The 18,429-nt window shown below is 41.9% G+C and overlaps 1 protein-coding gene across 4 annotated transcripts; it reads left to right on the top strand.

Annotated features, from left to right (window-relative positions):
* The first annotated feature begins 1,566 nt into the window (after positions 1-1,566).
* On the top strand, positions 1,567-18,401 carry zgc:113333 (beta-N-acetylhexosaminidase). Of its 4 annotated transcripts, none has more exons than XM_061224228.1 (15): positions 1,567-1,682; positions 6,293-6,397; positions 6,989-7,250; positions 7,608-7,717; positions 8,478-8,565; positions 8,767-8,931; positions 9,201-9,384; positions 9,593-9,664; positions 10,138-10,342; positions 12,226-12,308; positions 12,463-12,538; positions 14,239-14,337; positions 14,580-14,669; positions 16,902-17,116; positions 17,539-18,400. In XM_061224228.1, exons 2-14 carry the CDS (start codon positions 6,309-6,311, stop codon positions 17,083-17,085), a joined length of 1,707 nt encoding a protein of 568 aa, XP_061080212.1. In that variant the 5' UTR covers positions 1,567-1,682; positions 6,293-6,308; the 3' UTR covers positions 17,086-17,116; positions 17,539-18,400. The 4 variants fall into 4 exon arrangements, with proteins under 4 accessions (XP_061080212.1, XP_061080211.1, XP_061080213.1 ...); XM_061224227.1 differs by having other exon boundaries at positions 17,492-18,400; XM_061224229.1 differs by having other exon boundaries at positions 7,028-7,250; positions 16,902-18,401.
* Positions 18,402-18,429: the final 28 nt, after the last annotated feature.

Raw genomic sequence — 18,429 nt, 5'->3', positions numbered from 1 at the left:
CCTCTCTGTCTTTTGGAGTAGTCCCTCTCTGTGGAATGGAAGCTGACCCAGAAACGCTATGGTAAGCCAGTGAAAGGGACAGCCATCACCGATAGGAGTGTAAGAGAGAGAGAGGGAGAGCACCAGAGCACAGACGAGGTACAGGCACAGAGGCAGAGCGAAGACTCTGGCCTAGATACGGCCTTAAATGGGGCACACTGAGACCACCATCACTGCCAGCAGGTCAGAAACATGCGCCCCCTACATGTCAGGACTGAGCACTGCACTTCGAACTTTGATGTTTAATATACCTGGCTTATATTAGTGACTGCAAAGTTTAGGTTAAAAAAATTAATAAATAAATTAAAAGATTAAAGAATAAATTATAGATTAAAAAAGAAAACACAACAAAATACATGCAAATATAAAACATTGCGGCCTAAGCAGGAAGGGATGGTAAAGACGAAGGACAAGGGAGCCCTGAGCCTCTTGCCTACGTCTGTCAGCTGGATCGGGGTTACATGACATCACCAGTATACTGGGTCAACATGTCAAACTTTTGGATCCACTTCTTCATGGAATCCTTGCTCAAGTCAATTGGTCTCATTTATGTTGAGGTCACAAAACCCATCTCGAAAGAATAAGGCTGTACGATATTAAAAAGTAAAGTAAATAAAATGGAAAAACAACCACTAATTACACATACTTAATTCAGTACTTTGATAACATCACTTTACAATAAATAAATTGCAATGCATGTTTGTTGACTTATTTGTTTGATACAAACGAAAAAGTAATTTTTCATCACCAGCATCGCTGAATTTCTTGAGAAATTGCACCCTCTTCTGGTTATCATCATACAATCTCTCTCAAACCTACGCCAGTCGCTGTCACAACTTCTACGGCTTTTCCATAATAAAATAAAAAAACAATTCCCGTGCAACCATAGTCGGCTATACCGTGTTTAGGCTATTTCACGATCTCTGCTATAGTATTATTTCCAATATGAGTTTGACTGGGTTACAAACTGGAGTCCTCAAAGGTGCTGTTCACCAAAGGACGCAACGTTTTTCATTTTCTGGGTCTGATGATTCATTCTGACTTTCCTCAGCCTAACAGTAACATGCTAATTGTGTTGCATGCATGCAAGTACATTAGCTAGGCTAATTCATTTAACAAGCTACACATGGGACTTTTGACTATTTTGTTTATGATGTTGCGTGTTTCATGTGGACATATTTTTCAGTCATTCGAATAGTGGTGTAATAGCTATGTTTCCATGAATAAAAATCCCAAGCACATAATCCCTCAAAACATGAAGAACCCAATTTTAAGCAAATTTATTGCTAACATTTTTGAATTATTGTTGGAACGATAACCAGTAAACTCCTGTTTGTATACAATAGCCTATATTATGGCTCAAAAGATAAAAAATCCTTCGTAGTGTGTCTTCAAAGTGTATTCAAAATCCTTACAATGAACAATTACACCATGCCCTACCTTTCAGTAAACCCGACGTGGCGGGGCGTGCCCAAGTGTGCGGCAGTTAATGTTACTTTTTGGTTGCGCAGCTGTACTACCAGTGGTAGTAGCTATGCAAGTGAAGCACACGGAAGTAAACATGCAGTGTTGATTCAGATGTGTCCTCCTTCGAATGCAATTTGCGGTGATCTCACCGTTTGTGTACAACATCTGTGTTGAAAGTAAGTAATCACCCGCCAACAAGTCAATAGTTGCTTGGTAGACTATTTTGTGCAATAACTTGTCATTTTCGTGATGGAATGATTTGCACTCATTTAAGCAGTTTCAGAGCTAGGATGTGCACCTTTAACTGAGCGTGTGTACACCTGTTATTACCAGAGCTAAAATGTTAAACATTTTTCGTTGTGTCGGTGTGTACGGAAACCTATTCTGTTGCAACGATTATTATTGGCTTGTAAAATATTGGGACTGCCGCTGACGTAGCTTGATGTAACCTATTGAACAGCAAGATAAACAGTCACACGAAAATTTATAGTGAACAATTTGATATACTGTTAGAATTAACCTAAAAAAAACTCAGTGCGCCCGGATAAAGGTGCGTACAATACCTTATACAATATAGCCTACTGTACATACAGTATAATTCAGAGAATCAAGGGAAAACTGTTACTACCCAGAAGGGTTTAAAAAAAAATCATATTGGACAACTTCTCAATAAACTACTTAGGACTTGACATTTGGAGTGATGCTGAAATCTCTTCACTGGAAAGTGTGTTCTGGTGTTCTCCTTAGTGATGAGAGTTTTGCAGGAATGGTTGCACCTGGCACTTTGTTATATCAAGTTGGTTGGATGATGTGTACTTTGTCACCAGTTGTACAGGAAAAGGATTACACTCATTGATATCTATTACTAATCAATATAGAAAGCACTTAAATTAACATTGAATGTGGTTGTACAACAGAAGCTGTTGTCATACTAAATTATAGTTGGTGAATATCCTAGATGGCTGTCTGTCTACAGTATCTGGTAGCCATCTATCTGGATGCAAATCCAATATATAGTTTGCTAATGCAAACTATTGTACACCTGTAGATTGCATATTTTATACCATAAGAGCTACACACAACACTGGAAATAGTAGAAAGACAATACAAAACTGTTTTGAACACCGTCAAGAAGAAAGAGCACAGGTGAGCTCAGTATTTTTTGTGAGCTCAGAGGCTGGTAGGCCAAGGAAGACCTCTACAGTGGATGACCGAAGAATTCTCATCATGATGTAGAAAAAAACCAAACACCTGTCTGAACGATAAGAAACAGTCATCAGGTGGCAGGCATGGATGTGTCAGTAACTACTCACTGCATAAGACTTCAAACTGATTTACAGAGGCTACAATGCAAGACACAAGCCACTGGCACATTGCAAAAACAGGATGGTCAGGTTTCTTAAATGATAATGACAATGACAAATGACAATGATAATTACATGCTAAATTACATCAATTAATTTAGCATGATTTCATTTTCATTTCAGTGTGATGTGCATGTAGGAGAACATAGATTTACAGTGCAGTCTGTATGTATTTGGACAGTTTCTGTTCATTTGGCTCTGTAGAGCAGCACATTGGGTTTGAAATGAAGTAATATTCAAACAATATAGCAAACCACTAGTACATTGCAAAATCAGGATGGTCAGGTTCCAGCTTGCTGTGCAGTACCTAAAAGAGCCTGCAGAGTTCTGGAAAAAGCTCTTATGGACAGATGAGACTGAAAGGGTAATTTTCTTCATTGACAATTTGTGTTAACATAAAGACAATCACATGTTTACAAATAACCTCTTAGTGATAATTCTATTAGACCACTTTCTGAATTAAGTGCTTACTAGGAGTCTTTCTCTGTCTCTCTCCCAGCAGACAGACAGCCTTTGACCTTAATGTCTCTGCTTCTCAGCTAGCACATTCTGGTCTTACAGCAAGGTCAACAAGGGGTATTCAGAAGAATGATAAATGTTCGTGGCCAGCGTCATGTCTTTTTGTTTTGGTAAAGCCCCCCCTTCTGGAAAAGTGTGTATAAAAGTCTTACTATGTCTGATTCAAATAAGAAAGCCAGTAAGCTTTCTCACTTTCTATTATTTCTTAAATTCGAAAGTTAAACTCGAGTATAGCTATCGTTGTTTTTATTGGGATCTGTTTCATCAGACGATGCTCACCTGTGAAATGTTAAAAAGGGCATTTTTCCCTAACAAGACCAAGATAGACTTGTATCAGTGTGATGGCAAGAGCAAAGTTTGTATGTTAAAAGGAACTGCCCAAGAACCAAAGTACCTCCGTCATCTGTGAAGCATGGCACACAGTGGTGTGGGTGTTATAGTCTGGGTATGTATGGCTGCCACAGGTGCTGCTTCGCTTGCCTTCATTGATGATGTCATCGATGATAGCCGCATTGGAAGGCACTCTCGTGGAGGAAGGAGTCCAAAAAGCGACACAAAACTAATCCAAAAACAGCAAACAGCCATGTACTGCTAAGAAAGAAACAATAATCCCATTTGTTTGCTCAACCAACCCTCGTCCTTGTAGGGTTTATACTATGATCCTATTTACTTTGGAAAGTTTAGACCAAAGTCCAGAATCAAATGTTTTTAAGCTAAAAACCTTCTTCAATTTTTGGTGCTATTTTTGGCAACTTTTATCTATATTTTGTCCGTTCCTCCGCATGCCCATTTTGAGAAGGTCTGTGAATACCATCTATCATTTTAAGGACCAGTTACCACATTTATTTAATTAGATGGAAATCATGTTATGAGGAAAAAATGGTTAACTGATCCTAGGTCAGGACTGTGTTCATAATTGTCTCGGAGTTAATAATCTGATTAAGGTTTCACCTAATCAGCTAAAAGGCAAAGCTGATCTGAGATCAGCACCCCTGAGTGTCTGAGACACTTAATGAATGGGCCCATATATGGAATGAGTGTACCCTCACCCTGAGATGCTTTAAGATTACAGGCCCTTTGATCTAATTTGAAAGAGCCTTAAATTCTGCATATTTGAAAAATGATACAGGCCTAATACTGGTTAGCCTTACTGGGAACTACTTAGGGGGGGTGGGGGTGGGGGGGGGTATACATCTTTAGAGTTTAGGTATGCCAGCCACTGATGTAAACCAGCTGGACTCGTGTGACGCATTCGCTGAGTTTTGGCCAATCGGGGCTGGGTCTGCCATCCCTGTGGGGCGGAGGTATTTATATACCGTGGCAGCTGTGGCAGATGTTGTTCTTCGCTCCCAGGCTCTGTGTTCTGTGCACTCTTTTCGGCTTACCTGTTTCTTTCTTCTCTTTTCATTTTATTTCTGGGTTTGGTTTTTGCATTTTGGTGTGCTGAAGCTGGACACTGGGTAATTTCTGGCAAGGTCTGGGTTACTGCTTTACTGGTTTGTCTCGTTCTCTCTGAGTTTTCCTCACAATCTTGTTTAGCATCATCTTTCATCTACTTTGTCTCCACCAGTCTCTTCTTTACCATGGGCTATAGGTAGTTAGCTTACAGTGCAAAGGGAGCGTATCACTTCATTCATTTTGTCCAAATGTAATGGCACGCATTATTTGTTGGATTATGTCATGAACATGCTTAGTCTTAAACCTGTTTCAGAATTGGTTTTGTTTTATCAGAATAGGCTGTAGCTAGGTTTCATAACTGACTCATGTACTAATATTAACTCATGATTACAGTAATTCTCAGTCATGTTTTTCTCTGCTCATTAGTCCGTTTTCTTTGAAAAAAGAATCAGTTGAAGATATTACCCTGCACAAGCTGTACTCTTAAGGCAGTGTTTCTGCATGGTATGGTTGCACTTCATTGGAAATGGGGGCCCAGCCACTGAAACTTGCCGTATGTCTGGCAGTGAACCACAGCACAATACAAAGGCCCATAGTGCAGAATGTGAACGCTGTGTTACAGGGTGTGAATGGAAGTAAGTGATACCTTTGGATTCCCAGAGAGGTCTAAGGGTCTAAAATGTTTGGAGCAACCAAATATCCCAAAAAGCTTGTGCTAAAGCAATAATTCAAATAGTCATTGTTCACCTGAGGGAGGGAACATGATATGTTGGGGGTTGGGGGCAGAAGCCAGGGGTCACTACAATGATAAAACATAAAAGAACCACAAGCACGCGTCACACTCTGTGCCATCATGGAAATATTATAACGTCACTTACTCCTCCTACCTCCAACCCCTTAAACCACACTTTCTTTTTTTAAACTTAAATTTTTATTGGCACTTTGGTCATTTACAGATCTATGTGTACAAGAAAATAGACTTGAATTGAAGAAGAACACTTATCTTGAGGTAATACAAGCATATATTAAAATAAGAGGAAGCCTTGAGCTGCCACTGAAGCCACACCGCAAACTACATTCCACTTTTGAACAAAAGCAATGTTTCTGACAAATGTATTGTCTGGTTGCCACCAAAGACATTGGTTTTTGACCAAGATTGCCTGGTTATACTAGCAGTCACTTAAAGGACCACTGCTCAGGTAGACTCTGCAGTTATTGCTTGCTAGCTACCTATCCAGGTACATTCCTGAGCAGAAAGGCAAGCATTGTGAGAAAAGTACCAGTCTGTGAAAATATCTAATTTGACAGTCATCTAGCGACATATTCATAGCTTCCCTGGTGTAAAATCCAGCTTGAAATACCAGCTACCAGCTGTTTCAAAACCGAACTCAAGCTGTTTTTTTCAGCAGGGTTTTTACACACATGCCTGAGTTACTGTCACTGTTGGTAATGAAGTTAAAAGCAAACGGATTTGCTGAGGACACATTTTTGTTTTTCCTGTTAAGGCCCTGTGCTGAGAGCATGCTGTCAACTAGGTTGGTGACGCTGTTGAGGGTGGTGGTGTTCACTTTGGTGGTCGCCGTGGTGTTTAAATTAGTCTCCCGGCCCAGGTGAGTAACTTTCCGGTTCTCCTCTGTTTTTAGATCAGCGAGCAGGTGGCAGCTAATTTCAGAGTACCTGCCACTAATTCAACAGTCTGAAAGAAATGTGTTTGTCCAGTGAACGACGAGGTGTAGAAAGTGGCTTTATTTGGCCCCTAAAAAAATACACGCAGCATACTTTTTTTCAGCCCAGGAAATGTCACCACAACTGAATGTTCTTGCGTCAATTTACTCAAATGTGCAGTAAGACCTGCAACAAGTTGAACTGAATTATCATTCTGTTTTTGTATCAACTGCACAATGTCAGAAGCTTGGGAGGGGAATGTAGCATAAACTCAAAAGTAAATTACTCAGGGATATTGAGTCTAATATACAAAGTCTGCTGCATCTTTTGTTTACACTGAGCGTTTCATTCACTCCAAACTCCATGGGCTCAAACTTGTATTATTAACTGTTTTCCAAGTTGCCTTTTTGGAGGCCCACGTTTCTGTTTTATGATGGTAGTATAATATGAGCATAGGTGCCTGGCTGGAACAAAAGGCCTGCACTAGCCGAGGCTCTTCTCGGGTAAGATTAGACATCGCTCTTGTTCAAATCCAGACTAGCACTCCCAGGCAATGAACTGAGCCTGGCCTCCAGTATCAGATTCTGGAACAAGAAGTCGGAAAAGGAGCAGGAGCCTTGGAAACAGGACGCCAGGCCCGTGGGAGGGGTGGCCCAGGAGGTGAAGGAGCAGGTCGAGAGCCTGGCCAAAGTAGAAAAGCTCCAGACCTTGCCCCCACTGGACCCCAATGCACCCCCCCTCAAAGTTGTGCACCTTGACCTGAAAGGAGCTGCACCCAAAATGAAATACCTGGAACAGGTGAGTGGAGGAGGGTGGATAGGATAAACAAAAGGTCAGAAATAACTGTAGCGTAACATGCTAATTACCTAATAAGTGATCTACAGTGATTCCATTACTTTTTGGGATATTTTTACAATTGTCTTTTTTCCATGTTTTAGATAAACATATCCCCTTAGATAGATAGATTCTCGGTCAGAATCCACATTAGAAACGCTTGGGGGTTTGATTTAAGGGATTATCCTGTGGCAGTATTAATTTCCCGGGATACTGAAGCCCTTCTCATAGAACTTAAATTATGATCTGCAAATCTTTTGGTACTGTATGGGCTGGACATTTTAGCATGGATTGCTCATCCCCTCTTCCTTTGGACGGCAGATATTCCCGCTCTTTTCTTCTCTGGGCGCCACCGGAGTCCTGCTTGAGTACGAGGATATGTTCCCCTATGAGGGAGACCTGCAGCTGCTGCGGTCACCTTATGCATACAGGTAAGCAGCTACAGGAGTGAATCCCCTATACATACAGGTAAGCAGCTACAGGAGTGAATCCCCTATACATACAGGTAAGCAGCTACAGGTGTGAATCCCCTATATATACAGGTAAGCAGCTACAGGAGTGAATCCCCTATACATACAGGTAAGCAGCTACAGGAGTGAATCCCCTATACATACAGGTAAGCAGCTACAGGTGTGAATCCCCTATACATACAGGTAAGCAGCTACAGGAGTGAATCCCCTATACATACAGGTAAGCAGCTACGGGTGTGAATCCCCTATACATGCAGTTAAGCAGCTACAGGTGTGAATCCCCTATACATACAGGTAAGCAGCTACAGGTGTGAATCCCCTGTACATACAGGTAAGCAGGTACAGGAGTGAATCCCCTATCCATACAGGTAAGCAGCTACAGGTGTGAATCCCCACAGGTGTGATGTCCTCACACATGCAGGTAAGCAGTTATGATCTCTCTGTCACAGTCATAGAGCTCCAGGTGCAAATATACAGGCAATCAATGCTAAAAACTCAAGAGTTCCAATAAAGTGCAAGTTCAAGGACAATTCATTCCCTTGTCTAACATTGACTACCTGCTATATTTCATTAACAGCTATGAGTAAAGTTTGCACAGGCCACCCGATATGTAAATGTAAACATACCATAAATTGTATATCAGTCCAAGCTGAGCAGTTATTCCATTTGTGTCCCACTCCCCCCTCCCCCCGCTCTTCGCTCCCCCGTTCTGGTGGAACAGTGCAGAGGACATTAAAACCATCCGGAACCTGGCCAAGCTCAGCAACCTGCAGGTCATCCCCCTGGTCCAGGTGTTTGGACACTTGGAGGTATGAGAGATAAGCACCAACCCTTCAGATATCTTGGCTTAAAATACGGTCGTGATAAATAATGAATGTATTTTTTCTGCTGTTCATTGTGAACATTGGTGGTTGAATGCTCAAATGGTGTGACTGATTCACTGAAAACCTCTTGCCTCCTTTCCTCTGTGTGTCTCTCCCCTGCCTCTTCTCCCGCTCTCACACTGACAGTTTGTGTTGAAGCATGAGAAGTACACTGAGCTGAGGGAAGTGGAGGCCTACCCTAACAGCCTGAATCCCCATGCCCTGGGTGCTCAAGCTCTGATCCAAGCCATGGTGATTCAGGTCATGGACCAGCACCCAGATTCCCCCTGGCTGCACATTGGTGCCGACGAGGTCTGAACCCTTCTGTACCTGACCCTGCCTCAGGAGCTAGTTCACTATGTGAAACGCATGAACCGTATGGACAGCTATAACATGCCTCCTGCTCATCACTGAGAACAAAAACACACTATAATATGTTACATACTAAAATATCTAATACTATGCAAGGAATTTTACTTCTATTTATAACAAAAATAACTTTTAAATGACCCAGGTCTAAATGCTAGCAAACTATTTGCCTGAATGATTTAGTCTCCCTGTCGATTGGCTTTGATTGGCAGGTGTTTGGCCTTGGTGAGAGCCAAGACTCCAAAAACTGGCTGAACAACAACGTGGGGGATGTGGGGAAGATGTTCCTGAACCATGTGGTCGCAGTGGCTCGTTTCATCGTCGAGAGGAGGCCAGGGATTCACCTGCTGATGTGGGATGACATGATGAGGCAAATCAGTGCCAGCACTCTCAAAGGCAGGAATGAGAGCGGAGCTCATACACGCATGAATACACTCACTCACACACATACACACACACACACACACACACGTACATACACCCATACATGAATACTCTCACGTAAATACTCTCACAGCCTCTCGCGCACACACACACAGGTTCACAAAGTACCAGGTAATATTGTAGTGATGATTTGCTGATTTAATGCTTCTTGCCTTCTTAGAATCTGGGTTGCCAAGTCTTGCCTCTCCAGTGATATGGTTTTATGCTGCTGAACTGAATTTAAAGAAAATTGGTAAGGAACACCACCATTAATATTAATAGACATTAATCTTCAACAATTAAGTCTAAAATGGACTTTTAGTTTAAAGTTGCACAGGTTCCATCCCTCTTTTTATGCCTCTGTGCCGGCGACAACCATGGCCGGAGACATTATGTTTTTGGGTTGCCCATCCGTCTGTTCTCCGTCCAAACGTCTGTCCATCCAAACGTCCATTTGGATTCAAGCCACAAAAGACGTTTTTGGGCATAGAGGATAAAATTATAAATGTTATTTACATTATACGTAACACCAATGACAAAGAAACCGCAAATTCTTTAATGAAATGTCTAAAAATGACAGAACACGCAACAAGCTCTACTTGTTGGATTCATCAAGTTTAGAACTTGCTGGACAGACAGGGATGGAAACTGCAACCTGACTGGTTGGCGGAGACAAACAACCAGGAGGTGATTATTTCATCTAGTTATTTTCTTTGTTTTTCTCAGATCAGCTAATCTCCAAGTACCAGGAGGTGGGGTTCAAGGACGTTTGGTTTGCAAGCGCTTTTAAAGGGGCTTCATGCATTTACCAGAGGGTGACGCCCCTAAGCAAGCACCTGACCAACCACCTGTCCTGGTTAAAGGTCATGAAGTCTATGTCCAAATATCCCTCCATCTCGTTCCGTGGCATCGTGTTGACTGGTTGGCAAAGGTGAGCCGATGTTACAGTAACATGCTGTAACAAAATGCCACCAAAGTTATACCTACAGTAAGGTCCGTAAGTATGTGGACAGTGATACATTTTTTGTTGCTTTGACTCTGTACTCCAGCATGTTGAATTTGCAGTGAAACCATGAAAATTAGGTTAAAGTGCAGACCATCAGCTGTAATTTGTCTGTATTTACATCCATATTGGGTGAATAATATAGGAAATGTAAAAAGGTTAGGTTTGCTAAAAAGTACATTTAAAAAAATGTACAGTTATGGAAAGATTAGATTATTGTTTACCTGTACTAAAAGTGATGAAAGTAGAAAAGTAGAGAAAGAAAGAACCTTCTCATGATCCAAAGCATCCCTGGTCATCTGAGAAACATGGTGGAGGTAATGTTATGGTCTGGGCATGTATAGCAGCAGCAGGATGACTTTTGTGGTGTATGCAAACATATTATCTGCTCAGATCCTGCTCACCTTGCAGAGGGACTATGCACAGCAACACAGCAACCAAGGGGTTTTTCAAGGTCAAAAAGTGGAATGTTCTGGCCAAGTGAAACACCTGACCTGAATACAACTGAACATGTGTTTGCTGAAGACAACACTGAAGGCTCAAATCCCCCAAAACAAACGGGAACTGAAGATGGCTGCAGTACAATCCTGGGAGAGCACCACTAAGGAGGATACACAGCATCTGGTAATGTCTATGGTTTATTATAAAATGGGAGATGAATGGAACTGCTGAAATCAAGGCAAGGTCTAGAAGATCAAGGTACATTTCAGATAGAATGGCCCAAGACCTGGTGAGAAATGCTCAGAAGAACCCACACCACTGCAAAAGAGCTGCAATAAAGATAGCAGGCACAGGTATAGCTGTTCACAGGACATTAATATACCATACTTTAAACAGAAAGACCTACATGGCAGAGTTGACAGAAAGAATGACCTCAACACAAAATGAACCATCTGAAGTTTGCAAAACAAAACATTGAGAAGCCTAAAGCCTTTTGGAACAATGTGCTTTGGACTGACAAAACCAAATTGAACTTTTTGGCCACCACCAAAGAAGGTATGTTTGGAGAATTGTATTGTGCAAGTGGAAGGAAGAATGGATTCCACCAAATATCAAGAAATTCCAGAGGCTAATGTTCGGACATCAGTCCGGACATTGAAGTTGAAGAGAGGTTGGGTTTTCCAGCAAGACAATTGACAAAGCATACCTCGAAATCAACCATGAAGTACCTCCAGGAAAGATGGATGGAATGGTTTTGGAATGGCCACCACAGTCCCCAGACAAATTATTGGAAATCTGTGGAGAGATCTCAAACATGCCGTACATGCAAGGAGGCCAAAGAATATTTCTGAGCTAGAAATGTTCTGCCAGGAAGAATGGGGAAAAAATTCCAAAAGAGAGTGGACTCTTAGCTGGTTACAGGAAGCGTTTACAAGCTGCTATAACGTTTTATTGTTATATTAATTTATATAATTATTTTGAAACTGTAAAAAAAAAATCTTATCGAAAATCTAATGTATTAACATTTAGAAGTCAGGTTTACTTCTGTTCACTTAGATATTACTTGTGAAAGGTTTTTTGACCAGGGTTGCCATCATTTTTGCGCACCACTGTAAACACCATTAAATTAAAGCTGACAGTCTGAACTTCATATCACTGACATATTCAGTCTCATTTCAAATCCAATGGGCTTGAAAACTGAGCCAAAACAACTAAAACTGAGTCACTATAAAAATGCTTACAGACCGTACTGTGTATTTGCACTCATTTGCAATGCATTGAATGGACTATAATGGACATGTTCTTCAGGTGCAGGCCATTAAGTGTGCTAATAATGTATCCGACTATGGTGTTTTGCTGTGACATTCCAGATACGACCACTTCGCAGTGCTGTGTGAACTCCTACCTGTCGGAATCCCATCACTGGCTGTCTGCCTTAAGACTCTAGAGCATGGTCAGTCAGCCTTTCGGCTTTCTTTAACAGAAATGCTTAAAATGTGTACTTGTTGATGCGCTTGTACTGATTTCGACATTGTTTGTTGTGTGTGATCCTGTGTGTATGTCTGTTTGTGAATGGTTTGTGCATGTGCTTGTGCATGCGAGGACAGGTGCATTTTCGGGCAAGGCACAGATGGAAATACAGAACTTGCTGGGCTGCAGTATTAAGATTGAGGAAGGAATCTGGTACTGTACCCCAACACACGCGCGCACATACACACACACACACCCACTCTGTACCCCAACTCATCACTGACACACACACTGTATCCTATCACATCACACTCACACAAACCCCAACATAACACTGACACACAGCGTATACTCATGTGCCCAACAGATTCTGGGTCTCAGTGATATAAAATTACAGGACAGAAATCTACTGTACCTCCTCGACTCTTCTACCAGTTTGTGTGCTGCTTGTGATCTCATTGGCTGTATTTGCAGCTATTAGTTGCAAATACAAGTTGAAGTTCCTGTATTTCAGGAGAAATTAAAGTCCGACCATATGCGTGATGTTATGCAATGACCATACCATATTTACTGGGTTCATATTCATAATATTGACAATTTCATCAAAATCCAGTGAAATTCTAGCGACATGCAAAATCAAGAATATTAACATCCATTAATGATGGCAAAAGGCCATTCACCTAATTTACCCTGCAGTCTAAAGAGTACCCAGCACTGCCTCAGTTCTGGACTAGAACACCTGATTTGGCTGCATGACCTGGCAAGCTGTTCCAGGCATTGACAACTTGTTAAACATGTCCTGATACCCTGTGGAATTTGCCTTTAATTTCCCTCTGGGCAAATACTATGTTGCTATCACATGGTGGTGCACGTAGAGATGTTATCCTGGCCAGCTCAAAATATCCTACCAGCACAAATTTCGTACGGCCCTGTGAGGCTCCCGATCAATGGCAGACAGTGGAACAGGCCCATCCATACACTGGAACAGTACCCAAACAAACAAACAAAACCCTGAGCAGCCCCACAAACTTTTTATGGACAGGGAGTTGTGAGCTTGGAACAGCTTTCCAGGGAAATGCAGCCCACACCATAGTGGAGCCCTTCGCTGTCACATAAGCCGTCACTGAACCAAACAATCAAGCCTTTAGGCTTTTTTAGGCATGTGTCACACATGCTCTCCTCTGTCTATCAAAGACATGGTGAAGGACGATTCCTCCTACCTTCCTATCTCATTTCTGCCGACCACACTGCTGCTCGCTGGTCCATAGCCTGTGCTCATTACTGCTGTACCTCCAAAGGTCTATTGTCAGCTGTGACGGGTGGTTTATGCACTGCAGTCCAAATGCGGGTTCTTGCTCTGTGGAATTCTTGACATGCTTGATGAAACCAGCCACTAATGCCCTGGAATACATTTTCAGTCAGTTGATTCAAAGTTACTCACCTGTTTTTTGCCTTGTACATCAAACGCAAGCTGTGGAGCTTCGGACCACAGTTTAGCCCTCGTTTCACAAGGCCCATTCTTCCAGAGTCACTGGAGTCTATTGTTAGCAGCCGTGCTAACAATAATTATTACCAGACATGCTCAGCATTTTTGTAAGTCCCTAAACTTGGGGAAACTGTGGGGAAGCACCTGCTCTCGACACACTTTGTGCCTCTGGTTTACCAAAGTGCTTCCATTTTTTTGGTCACTGTCTGTATATGCTAACTGTATCTGACCTGTAAATAGTTAATAATTTGAGTTCAATATTAGGAGACGATTAAGGGGGATCACAGCTCAAGTGACACAGCTTATGTGCTGGTGGTTCAGTCATAATGCTGAACTGTGCCAAGCATGTGGCTACCAGCGTTTAGCCTACAAGTTTATGTCTTTACCTGTGTTTACCTGAGTTTTACCTGTTACCTGTGCTTTACAGTAAGGGGAGTGGGGCGTTCTCTGGCTCGGAGGTGTATAACATGGTACTCAAGATCGACAAGGAACTGCAGAAACAAACCGAGGAGCTGATGAACGACAAGTAAGCAGCACCATCCCTGGATATCTCTGGAGAGGGGGGTCAAAGGGTTGGGGTGGAGAAACCTGTTTTTCAGGGTGAATGGGAAGGGAATGTTACACTTTTTCTTTTTTGTCCCCGAGTGATTGAATTTACACCAACAAGAGATTGTTGGGTGTGTGAAATATGTGCTACTGGGCTATGGAGAGAGTGTAGTGCTCTGTCTTCCCCTATCTTTAAATCTGATTTGTGTTCATATTTTACAGACGTGTGAGGGGATCATTCACCAACTACCACAGAAAATACAACTTTGCCAACCCTCGAGACCTGGCCTTTTTCACAAATAAATTAGAAAAGTGAGTGACTTCTTTTTATTATAAATCAGATGAAGGACCGAAGCAAACGTACTCGTCTTAGCCGAATAAGGGGTTTGTTGTCAGAATGTTTTTTTAAATTGGAATGTTATTTTCATTATTTCCATGGATTTACATCGTAGTGTTGGGCACAAACAGGATACTCATCCCTCAAATACCATGGCAGACTAAAAATAAATATTTTACATTTATCTTTGATAATTTAAAGACAAATTGTTGCCCATTTAAACTGGAACCATGAGAGTTTCTCTCAATTCACTCATCTTGTTGATTTGCAGTCACGTAAAGAAACATAAAACGTAACTGTTTCTAAAGTGGTCTACCTCTGACGGTGCAATAATTTAAACGGACTTCAAATGTTACACATTAAGGACCAATATCAGGCTCACACATGCTACTTCACAAACATCACACATTTCAATGTAAGAAAATGTGCTGGCTTCTCAGTGGCTTATAGACGGCAAAATTAACGTATTTTCTAACCAAAAGTAAGCAAAATGGGTGTATTTTTAAATGGAAATGTGCCATTCAGACTCTACACTACCCCAAACACCCACCCCCACTCCCTCTCAAAAATTCTGTCTTGTGTGTTTGGTTTTTGGAAAGGTGAGATCAATGCTTATGCTAAGCTAAGGCCATTGCTGCAGTAGTGGGCTAAGTTGAGGTCCATGCCAAAGTACTGGGCTAAGTTGAAATCAGTGCTGAGGTTCTGAGCTTAGTTGAGCACAGTGCATAATAATGAGCTACTAATGTCAGTTTTGGCAGTGAGTTATTACAGGTATGACAGCCTTTCACCTGGGGAGGTGTCTGAGCCATGGAAGCAGCAAAGCTAATTAAATGGTATGTTGCGGAGTCATAGAAGCAGCAAAGCTAGTCAAATGGTATGTTGCTATACAACAATTTCAGAGCCATTTTGATTACGTGGCTACAAAAACCTTAAAGCAGTTGTGTGACACACTCTCCCCTACAAGGTTGACTGACTAATTCTATGAGGGTTTGATATAAACTTTCCATTATTAATGCAAAAAAAATAAGCAAGGACTAAAGTTTTACAACAGATACTGGCATCAATGTACAGGTGCATCGCCGGACACCAATCAACAGTCATTATCGCAATCTCTGCTATGGTTCTGGGAGAGGGCTGATAAGTGCAAAAAAAAGCCATTTTGATTGGTTAAAACAGCATCTGAAAAAACATAATGTTCCTGAACATGGCTGTGCTCATGCATGTCCTACTGAGGACACGGCCTTACGATAAACTCTGAACTAAAGTCCTGGCCTCTACTTTGTAGGACCATGTAACCTGTTTAGAACCACATACTGGCCTGTTAGATAAAGTACAGGCAGTCCACTTAGAGTATTTTTGACAGAGTTGCTAAGGCCATGGGCCCCGATGCAGGTGGAGGTGAATAGCACCACTGAGTTCCAGGCGGTGGCTTCTGAAGGAGCCTCTGGATCTATGGGACTGGGCTGGATGTTTCCCCTGAGGCAGATCAGGGTCTTTCACAGACACTAAAAAGAGCCAACATCATCACCTTGGGACACCTCCTAGGGTTGGCAAGTGCCTCTCCAGAGGAGCTGGGCATGAGGTCGGTATGGTGTGCCGGCCAACTTTTAGAAAGGTACAAGCGGACTCAGTCAGTTTCCTCTTTTAGGCAGAGTCAGTTTCCTCTTTCAAGGCTCGGGCTTGACACCTCCGTGTCAGCCTTGGCGGTCTCACCACTCTACTTGCACTGTGCTGGGGCAGCAGAGCTCATACTCCCTGGAAGGATGAACTTGGTGTGCCGGTGAACACGAGGCCGGCACGGAGGACACCGTATAAACCCCCGTATATGCTGGCGACTTACAGTGGAGGGTGCAGCATGGGACTCTCCCTGTGAATGGCAGTGTTTTAAAATAGGAAACGAAAGGTGGACACGGGAGTTACTCATAGCATTGTTCCACTTTTTAAAGCGTTGCTAAGGGAAGGATTAACATTGACTTCCAGTATTTTAAAAAGATGCAAGACTTGGCAGTGTTTGAGTGTGTGGTGCATTGAAACCGTAGTTTGCTATGTAGTGGAGGGAGATTTTCATTGATATTGTTTTTTTGCGCAAGTTGTTTTTGTTTTCTGTTTCGGAAGTACAAGAGCTGCATGATAGCATGATACTGGCCATCCTAATTGAATAATAAAGTTTTGTTCACTCAACTCTCTCTCACACTTACACTCTACAGGTTGCTGGTGCATTGGGAACCCTTCCTGCAAAATTTCCGCACACAGATGGAGACAATGTTCTTCCCGGACACGATAGAGGAGTGGATGGACGAGAACGTCAACGAGCACATGGACAAACTGCGCAAGATGGCAGCTGACGCCGACCAAATCGGGAAGCTGAAGGGCCGTCCCAAATCGCAGTGAACCCGTCCCTATCACGAGAGCTTCCCAAACGGTAATGCACGTGTCCGAACCTTAAAACCCCACCACCGCCCCCTAACTTGGGGGCTACAGGCACTGCTTCAGTCATTCTTAGCACCTAGCAATGAAGCAGGATTTGTTTAACTGGAGCAACATAAACATGGTCTTAGCAAAAATTTATTTTAAAATCTATAAAAATTAATATTGCCCTCAACAATGAATTGGAAATTTGACAATTATCTGCATTCTTGAGGCCACATTATAAATGTATGCATGTGTAACATACCTATGTAAATACTTCATCTGCAATCAGTTCCCAGAACATTGATGAGCTCTATCACAGACAGTATGTTAAAAATATATCAATATAATAGATCAATCTAATCGCATACATTCTGCAATTTCGAAGTCATCCATTTTGCAAAGAGCTCCCTTGGACTTCATGACCATCTGCAGGTCCCTGGGCTCCAGGTTTGGAAGCCCTGTGCCTTCAGACCAGTCAGACGGCTGCAGCTGCCTGCAATGAGGCCAGCAGAAGTTAGGCCATTCAGCAGACCCCCGTGGCCTTGCTCTCAAAAAAGAACACATGCATCTCACTGCTGCCAGGTCTGCACAGCATAGCAGCAGGGGCTCCCAACGGGGGTAACACAGGACATCGATAAACTCTGATCATTATGATAGCACTGTCAGCCAATCACAGGTATGCTGTGCTCTGTAGAATGACTTGTGTAAATGAAGAAAAGTTCAAATATTTTCTTGAATCGGTTATGAATGGAAATGTTTACAATTGTACTTTTTTAAAAATGTGGCCTATAGTGTTGCTCTCCTTGAGATTAATATTTTTACTGTGTAATAGGTGACTGGCAATAAAAACGGTACATAGAGTACCGTGATAACCTACTTGATTATGATCAACTCAGGGGTGTTATTTTTTTTAATGTAGATTTTATTTTTATGATGTAGTTCAGTTACACTAAGCAATACAAGACCTACAGTAGCGAGTACTATCTGACTTGCATTCCATTTAACCAAGAAATTCCTGTTTTGTGTTAAAAGATTGACAAAGACCTGTTTGTGCAGATTCTGTATTTTACTTGTGTTTGTAAAATTACAAGATTAGTGCAGAGGAACTAAAATTGTGTCTGTTCACAATGTAAAAAGCATTTTAGAATTTTTGCATTTTTAGAAAGGATAGCAGACCATTAATTTTATTTATACTGAGGAAAATGTTAAAATAATAAATTTTGTGTTCACATGGGTGTATAAAATTGGTGTAGAAATTATGTTCTGTAAATAAATGTATTACCCATAACTCTGAGTATTCCCTGTTTCTGTGGAGTAAAGTAG

The sequence above is a fragment of the Conger conger genome, chromosome 16 (genome assembly GCF_963514075.1).
Source record: "Conger conger chromosome 16, fConCon1.1, whole genome shotgun sequence".
Taxonomy (NCBI): domain Eukaryota; kingdom Metazoa; phylum Chordata; class Actinopteri; order Anguilliformes; family Congridae; genus Conger; species Conger conger.
This window is presented reverse-complemented; position numbering and strand designations above follow the sequence as displayed.